Source organism: Phoca vitulina, unplaced genomic scaffold, assembly GCF_004348235.1.
Source record: "Phoca vitulina isolate PV1807 unplaced genomic scaffold, GSC_HSeal_1.0 scaffold17, whole genome shotgun sequence".
NCBI classification, from domain to species: Eukaryota; Metazoa; Chordata; class Mammalia; order Carnivora; family Phocidae; genus Phoca; species Phoca vitulina.
In genome coordinates, this window is record NW_022589720.1 from 36,227,641 (window position 1) to 36,236,761 (window position 9,121).

General features: G+C 35.2%; 1 protein-coding gene across 4 annotated transcripts in view; it reads left to right on the top strand.

Annotated features, from left to right (window-relative positions):
• PARP8 (poly(ADP-ribose) polymerase family member 8) overlaps positions 1–3,683 on the top strand; it is a 172,765-nt gene extending 169,082 nt beyond the window's left edge. For all 4 annotated transcript variants that reach the window (XM_032415219.1, XM_032415218.1, XM_032415221.1 and 1 more), the window contains one exon: positions 2,578–3,683. In XM_032415219.1, the coding sequence (XP_032271110.1) occupies positions 2,578–2,680 (103 nt within the window). In that variant the 3' untranslated portion in view covers positions 2,681–3,683. The remainder of the gene's footprint in view (positions 1–2,577) is intronic.
• Positions 3,684–9,121: the final 5,438 nt, after the last annotated feature.

Genomic DNA, 9,121 nt, shown 5'->3' on the forward strand with positions numbered 1-9,121 from the left:
TGAAAAATGCTAGCCCAGACAATCTAAGTTAATTTCAGAACCCGCTAATTGTACGTAACCTGCAACTTGAAAATCACTTATTTAGACGAATGATAATGAAGCCATAAACGGAGGTAATGGCATCAAATGGAGAGAAGATGCACCTGGCAATAATTAGGAAAACAGAAGCAAGATAACTTGGTGATTTATTGGATTTAGGCACATGGAAGAGCCAAGAATGACCGAAGTTCTCTTGTTGAGAGACTGGGTAGATGATGGTACTCCAAACTGAGATTTTGATAGAGGTAAAAAAGCAGACTTGGGGTTAAAAAATTAAGCAATTTTGAATACACTAGATTTGTGATTTCTGTGGGGAAATTATAGTTAGGGAAGGATGTAAGGATTAGAGATATAGTTTAGGAATCAGCATGTGGGTGGTGATTAAAGCAGCGGGAGAGACTGAAATAATTGAGAGTTTGCATATCATGAAAAGAGAAAACACTGAGAGTGAATTGTGGATAAAGCCAGCATTGAAATGGGAGGCCAGGGAAGAGGACGCAATGAAGGAAACAGAATTAATAATCAAAGGACCAACTAGGGAGTGAAGAGATAATATCGCTTCAGGGAAAAGAGCAGTCAACTATCACATACGGCAGACGTAGCAGGTAGAATCTGAATTCTTCACATAAGAGGCCACGGGTAACCGTTGTCCACACTTTCAGTAGAGTGGTAGGGTCGGAAGAATGATTGCAGTGGGTTGAGGAAAACATGAGCAGTTAGAATGTATTGTAGACAAATCTCAAAGGTTAGCTTTGAATTGAAAGGAATAGAGCTGGTAGCACGCGGGTACCAGTTAAGCCAAGACTGTCTTACTCAGCTTTGCGTCCAGCGTACAGAGGACGCAGATGCCACGGGGCCAGAGCAAACACAAGTGCGTATTAGGAAAGTGAGGAGAGATCCGTGTGGACCGGTATGCGTAACTGGCACTCTGGTTTTCTTTGTCTCTCCATCCTCTTTTTGGCAGTGTCTTTTTGCTTTCCGAAACCCAGATCCTTGAGGAACTAGCTGGATTGGCTTGGTAAATACCATTACCTCCCTCGGGATGAGCCTGCAAGCCAGGTTGCCTCCCCAGCCTTGGCTCAGCGTTATGGATGCCTTAGTTTACCCTTTGGCCCCGGGGGTAGCCAGGATGTACACAAAAACCATATAACATATTTTACTTGCCCCATAAAATGTATCTTTTATACGGTTTGCCACAAAGCTCCAAACTAGCGTTGGACATTGCTTAAAGCATTTCACTTTAACATTCTCCATTTAATTAACAGAGCACTTACAGTTTGGTCTCCTGGGAACATCATTATAAGTAGGCCGTGTACCACATATCCCTTTCTTTTCGTCACAGTAGTGCTTCACCACTGAGTGTCATAGATAAACACGTGCATGCGTGCATGTGTATGTACTTCTACAGATAGAATTAACCTAGTTGATTGGCAACCGTGGGCAGTTCTTAAAGAGTTTAAACTTGATACAAGTGGAGTTATCACTAGGTGTTTGAGCAGTGGATTATGTAAGGACCTGAGTTCTCATTGCTGTATGTCATCTATTCCATTTTCCTGTATTGTGCTATTTCAGGAGAATTTTAATGTGGTGAGGAAAAGGCAGTGGTGCGCATAAATCTTTGAGACTGCTTACACCCATGGTTATCTATTTTGAAGTAATTACCACTTCTCGAAAGCTTCTGTCTTGAAGTCATTTTTACGAAGTAAAATTAATTCATCACCTATTCTACTTCTGAATCTTATCACGGAAGTTTAAAAATTCATTCTTGGAAAATTCTTTTTGCCCAAGTAAGTTTATTTGAGGACATGAATAATCATCTAATACGCAATTCTTTCTTTCTAAAGGACTTAGTAATCGCTGTCCTTTAATGTTATATTTCCACTTCTATAGCTTAGCGAAACTTAGCACACTTGCATTCTTGTGTGAAGTATCAGCACAAATAAGAATATCTTCTAGAGTCAGACTACACAGAGCCGCCAGTGATAAGGAAAAAAAGGCGGCACTGATCACAACGGAATAATAATGAGAGGGCAGGCACGGTGAAGGAGCAGTGGCAGAAAGTGAAGTCATTTCTCAGGGTGTCGCAGATCAGAAAATAAACAAATGAGTGAAGTGGGAGTGGGGCTCACAAGATTCGAACCTAAGGAACCGAAAGCTGAAGCTGGTATGTTCTTTCACGGTGGGCTTCGTAGAACAGCTGCCGTGGGAAATGCCCGCCAGGCAAAGACAAGGACAATGCTTTATGTGGGGATGAAAAAGTTAAGATTAAAAGGGAAAGAAGGAGGGAAGGAAGGAAAGAGGGAGGGAGGGAGGGGCAAATCAGGGCATGATGTAGGATAATCATGTGTTTAGTCATGCAGGCTTTTCTGCATTTGCGAACACATTATTAAATACAACTGAGAAATAACGTCTTCACTACTGAATCCCTTTGGCTATATTTTAGGTATCAAATGGCATTTCTCAGGGGGTTTAAGTGCTTTTTTTTTTTTAGTGTTTCGTCTTTTTAAAAATGTCTTACGTTTCTTTTTTGTGTTTTAGCTATGAAGATGGTCAGGTTGGAGATGCGAATATTAACACACAAGAAGGAGGCATTCACAAAGAGATCCTTCGAGTAATTGGTAATCAAACTGCTACTGGTTAAAGGACCATCATTTAATTAACATGATTTGAAAGCCTTCCTCGGGTTCAAAGCTGGATTTTGAACTGAAGAAGATGATAAAATAATTTATTGTTATTATAAACAAAAGTAACCCTTTGAATACTGATTTTTTTCTTAGTATTTCTAAGTATCTTATTAAATACCTAAAATGGTATAAAATTTATCAATTGTAGGGTTATGGAATCTAGTAATAAAATTACAACAGCACTTAAACTGAAGTTTGGGTTGCTCACACAATAAACAGATTGAAAAAACAGTTTTGTGCTGATATTTTTATATTAAACTCTTTAATTGGAAATTTGGTATTATATACCGACATTTTAGGTTACCAAAATAGAACTGAGAACATTTTATAATGACGTCTAAATCTATACAGTACTTTGCAATAAGTATGTTTGCACATTCTGGTGTGCTACTTAATTAGTGGTATGAACATTCAAATGTTTTGGGGAGGGATATTTCCTATTCTCCTGTTATTTTTTTCTTATACAAAAACAATTAGGTCTTAGGTGCAGTGCTTTGCCCAAGAGTATGTAATATATATATCTATAGATTGATGCATTAAAATGTGTGATCGTGCAATTATGTGTGTATATGCACATATATGTGCTTTGACAACAGAGATGGCACGGCTCCATGATTCTATGCTCATTTGGTGAAAAGAAAATAATATTCAGTAAGCAGTAAATCTGGACATAAATCAAGACATGAGTCAAATTTACCACCATTCATTCACTGAGGATATTTAGAAACAATTTTTCTATTTGTTTACATAATTCCCCTTCAGTTAAAATTCAACTCTTTTATAATGTTATCTAACAGTTATAATTTGGGGAACACAGATGCCCCAGGTGGACTAATTCTATATTCAAATGATTATATGTTTAAAAGAAGGGCCTCAGAATTTAAACAAACGGTATATATTTTTTATTTCCTACAATGGAACATTTTTAAAATTTATTTATACCACACCAGCATTTTTTATATTTTTTCATCTAATACCTCTGCTTATTTTTTTTCGTATTGAGAAAGAAGACAAACGTTGAAGTTTCTTTTATATTAAAAGAACACAAATAAGTTTATAGAGAATAATAACACCAGCTCTTAGCATTTTCCTTTCAAGAGTCATGTGCTCATCAAAATCATTTCTGTTTCTTTGGGTCCTAAAGTTACTCTTATTCATCGTAAGTTTTAGACAGTGTTTATCTTCCTACATGATGTCTTTGGAATAAGGCCATTCATGAGAGCAGTTTAATTAGCAAGTCTACCACTCTATTCAAACCCTGAATCATTAGGCTCTTATCTGATTCTAATTTATTTAGAAAGAAAAAATAAATAAAAATGTTTAGTCATTTGCAAATATAATGTTATAACTTCTGTGTTTATTTCCGTTGGCATAAAAGGGGAGCACAAAGGTCATACTCATTGTTAAGGGTCGCTATCTAAGAAGTATTTGCTAATTGTTTGTTTTCTTATATTGTAAATAATTGATATGCCACTTATTTCTGCAAAAATAGTCTTAAAGTGGATGGGATATTAATCATTGTGATAGGATCCACTTAAAACATTGATCTGTTCTGATTTGTGCCTCTGAACTCAAAAGCCAGACTGAGGGATCGTATTGCATGGAAGGGCCAAGCTGTAGTATCTTACTTAGTGTTCTGTGACCAGATACCTGAAGACTTCACATGGGACAAGAGGACGACTTGCTTTTTTTCTGTCAAGATTCCCCAAGTCTTCCAAAAACCTTTGACTGGGTTTTAAAAACAGTTTTAAGCAACAAAATTATTTTTCAAATTAATTTTGTGGCTCGTTCGATATATAGCATCATTGTGAAGATGTACTAGCAGGATTTAGAAACTGAGGTCTTGGAGCCCGACCTGTGTGGCCTCTAGGGCCTCCAAACCACGGACCTAATCCATTAAGGTTTGACTTCACAGTTGAGTGATCTCTAAGGAGTGTAGTGTGAGAATCTGAACTGGAAGGGTAACTTGGAGGACTCAGGGGAGAGTATTTCAGGGAGGAAAAACTGGCATAATGCAAACTTCTGCTGCCAGTTCAAGAATAAAAGTAGATTAACCTCTTAGAGCAAGGGAAGTGGTTGATAGTTTTAATGCCTACTAAATATTACAGACAATAGACATCTTTTATGATAATAAAATCAGAGGTCTCCTAATGGTAATTCATTGAATGTTACTGCAATGTAGAATGACAGATTGTAAATTTGTTTTGAAAAATTAAGTTCAGAACCTTGTAAGCAAATATTCTAAGTATTAGAGCCAGTCCTTTAATTGAACTTTTGATATTGTGGTAACTATAGCATCCTGATACTTATCTTTATTTTTAAAGAATCTAATTTCAGTATCTATCATTAGTAAATGAATATCATGCTTCCAAGATCCAAGTAGGTCTTTAAAATGTAGAAGTTTGAACATTATCATGCCTTGATTCAGTCACCCCATTAAGATTACCTATTGAGATATTTGATGATTCCAAACATGGATATTGTATTGTATTTATATAATATTTGAAGTCTGTTCACTGATGCTTTGTTATAGTTATATTAATTGTGTAGCCATTACTACATAGTATTAACCCACTGAGCAAAGGTAATCATTTATTTTCATTCTTGAAGTAGGGGAAGAAGAACCTTAATTTATTTCTACTTTTTCCTGCATTACTGATTTTGTAAACATTTCACAATGAGTAATTTGTCCTCTTTCACTGTCCACTGGATTACAAAAGAGAAGAAAATGATTGAACATTCAAGAAGAGAAAAGAGTAATAATATAACCTAGTGCTAGAGAATACATTATGGGAAGGCCCTTTTGGTGCCTTACATTGCATTATGTTGAAATGATTTTTATTTTTTTTGCTCAACAAATCTCAGTCAAATGTTGGGTGTGAAGGTGGTTTTCAATTTAAAATTTAAATGAGTGCCACATCCTTAAACTTAGTATCAAATATGTGATGTAAGAAACCAATCCCAAAACTGTTGTTAATGTTCTGAATATCTCTCATTGAAAAATTTAAGAGTTTAGAAAAGACATCTCTCAATTATTCTCCACTTTGCTAAAAGAAAGGAAACTTTTAATATGCAAGTCTATGAATTTTTAATATCATTGAAAGAATTTTAGCAGTACTTCATACCATAATACCATAACTTGCCAGAGGCAGTGGTGTTTGAGAAAATTTTAAGGAAAAACTCATCCTCCTTGTTAATGTCTGGATGCCTTCATCAGATAGTAATTTAATATGTCACGAAGGGCCACTCAACCTTGGACTGTCTACCACTGAAGTATGTGGATTTCATAGTAGCACTTGAAGCACATTGTAAAAATATTAGAATGGTATTCGATTGTTCTGCTGAATTCTTCATTATAACACTACCTCAAGACAAATGACATACTGTTTGTTAAGGTAACTTGGTTTCCAGTCGAAGGAACAATAAAATTTTGCAAATGGAAATCATCAGATAATTCAGTCAAGACCATGTTGCTGGACGTAGATATTGTCAGTTACCTCCTGACATGCAGAAATATGGATATTTCAGTCACTGGTGCTGAATGACATAGCTAAGACCCAGTGAGTGATGTGAAGGGGTTTCAAGGCAAAGTTTGAATATAGTTAGTTCCCTTTAAGATTGGTTTTCTCCCTGGACCAATTTTATGTCCATTCACCTAAGCCACAAACAATCGCCCACTTACAGTTAAAGGATTAAAATACTCAACTGCTTTGCCAGAATGGCAGACTGAATATTCAATTCTTTTGGCATTGAATGCCTGCTAAATTTTTGTCAGATTATATATAAATTTGATGTATATTATTGTCCAGTCAATTTTTCCTGGAGATTTTGTATACACTATGATATATTAGGATAAGTTTTTGTAGGTTAAAAGAATTTCAAGTAGTTTTTAGACAAAACATATCCATGAGTGTGAAAAAGCTGTGTTGAAGAGTAGATTACATTACACATTTACCAGCAAGTCAGTAAAAAAAAATAGTGCTTATTTACATAGTCAACATAATTTAATGTTCTAAAAATATTTTCTTCAATCTGCCCAATATTTAATGTATCATTTGAGATTTAAAAAAATACAGCCACTCCTTTATGTAAACATTAAAAGATGCCTATGTTTCTTTAACTATCCAGCCTTCTTTACAATAAATTTCTTGACTTTTGTGCACAAAATAGTATTGCAACCTGCTATTTAGCCTTTGGTGCCTTAGAGTTATTATAAATATTTAACAATATGTACATAATGTAAATACTGCCAAGAGATCACTAAGGCCAAATATTTTCTCTATTCACTTTTTATTGCACTTGCTTTCTATTGCTACTTAAGCCTCTTTTATCAAGCTTTGTAATAGTTCTAACATTGTAGCCAATGTAAATGTTTACTTTCAATAAATCTGAATTTGTTCAACAAGTACGGTATATGTGGGCACTATTTTGAAAACCGGTTAGGACTTAGATATTCCTGATGATGAATCTTGCTTCTGGGGACTAGATATTTGAAATTCTCAACAAACTCTAAAAACGATGTTGCCCTTTTCACTTATAAAATACTTTTAAAATAAGAGGGAATAAGAGAAAAAAAGAAACCTTTCTTGCCAGTATTCCCCTCAAATACTTGCGATAGATTTAACTGGCCATGTTGAGTACCATTTTTATCTCAAATCCTGTCAAGAAATACAGGACTGAAACAAAAGACTTATACATTTTGTAGGTATTCTCTATAAACACTTAGGAATATCCAAAGGAGCATTCCAGAGGAACCATCTTAAATTTTCTAAGCATTTCTGACTTGATTAGTAATTGGAAAATGATTTTTAAACCATTACTTTTTATAACAGACATCTCATTAACTGAATAAGACATTAGTCCTTAAACAAATTTGGTTTTCTAAACACATTAATAGTAAATATGAGGAACTCAGTTTATATCCCCACAAGAAATAACATTTTTTACTCATGTTACTTTTAGAGCCGAGAAATCATAGATAGCAAACTTCTGTTTATTACACTTGATTTCAGTTACTCTAGGAATACTTGTTCAGCATCTAGTGTGCTTATTTACAGTCACAATATTCTTATAAGGAATAGAGAGTATTAGATTTTGTGTTGGCCTTAAGGAACCTTCAATCTGTTTGGGAAAAGCAAACCCATGTTTGGAAATAATTCATGAATCGCACAAAAACAACAATGTTGAATGGAAAAGACCCCAAATGCAAGCAATGCTTAGGAAAAGAATGGATGATCTGCATTATAGCTATGGGGGAAATACCATGGAAGATCCATGGTATTAGCCAGACCCTCAATATCACATAGATCTTCCCCAACCTGAGGACAAGGCCTTTAAAATAAAAAGGAAAGGAAAATTGGCAAATGAAGGAAAGTAGGCTTACAGATAAAGGGTCTTGAGTGAACCTACACAAACTCATAAATACTTTTGAATTCATTGAACTGAAAACTGCAATCCAAATGACATTTTGAATCATTATATTAGTGTTAATGGGTAGTGTATTACTAATTTCCATTTACCAGATACTTTTTGTAATCTTTCTGCAACAAAGTTATGATGATTTACTCATATATCTGTTTCTGCTTTATTGTAGATAATACATATATTAGAAAGCACTTAATTTTTTGAATTTTTAGCTTTTGATTCCTCAACCAAATTTTTGATAATCTTTGTGACTTCATGGCTCAATCTTACTCACTCCTGGAACTACCATTCCCTTTGTACTTAATCTGCATTCCTCATCATAGGAATATAGTTGGCAAGAGTGTAGTCCTACATCCTAGGCTAACTTAAAACCCTTTTAACCCTACCTTTTTGGAAAACCAATGTTGAGAAACCCCAAGAATTTGTTGAGTATTTATCGGGCCTCTATTTCTGTTCCCTACCTCCAGGTCCCTCTTTTTAATTATTTCAAACAGTAGTGACTTCTAATGTGTATCTAGGAACACTGAAAATTTCAAAGCTATCAAACATATACATTGTTTAAAAATCATGTATTCTTGAATTCCAGATAAGAGAAATTTTGATTACATAGAAATTGCTTTATCTAGCACTTTATGATGTAGAAAGCACATTCACATAGATGGTCTCATTTACCCTTCAGAATAACTCTGTAAGGTGCTAGCAGATTTCTTTATCTTATAGATAAGAAATTAAATAGCTTGTCAAAAGAGTCACTAGGCTCTAAACCTAGGGCCAGAGTTTCTTCTGAGTCTCATCTCTGTGGTCTTTCTGATAAACCATGTTTATTATTGCTGAGATCCCAGCTCTGCAAAACAGGAAACGAGTGTAAGAATTACAGCAGACCGGGGGGGGGGGGGGGGGGGGGGGGGGGGAGAGAGGGGTTGGAGGGTGTGTGGGAGGAAAAGAGCAGGGGAAAAAATGAAAACACACCACAG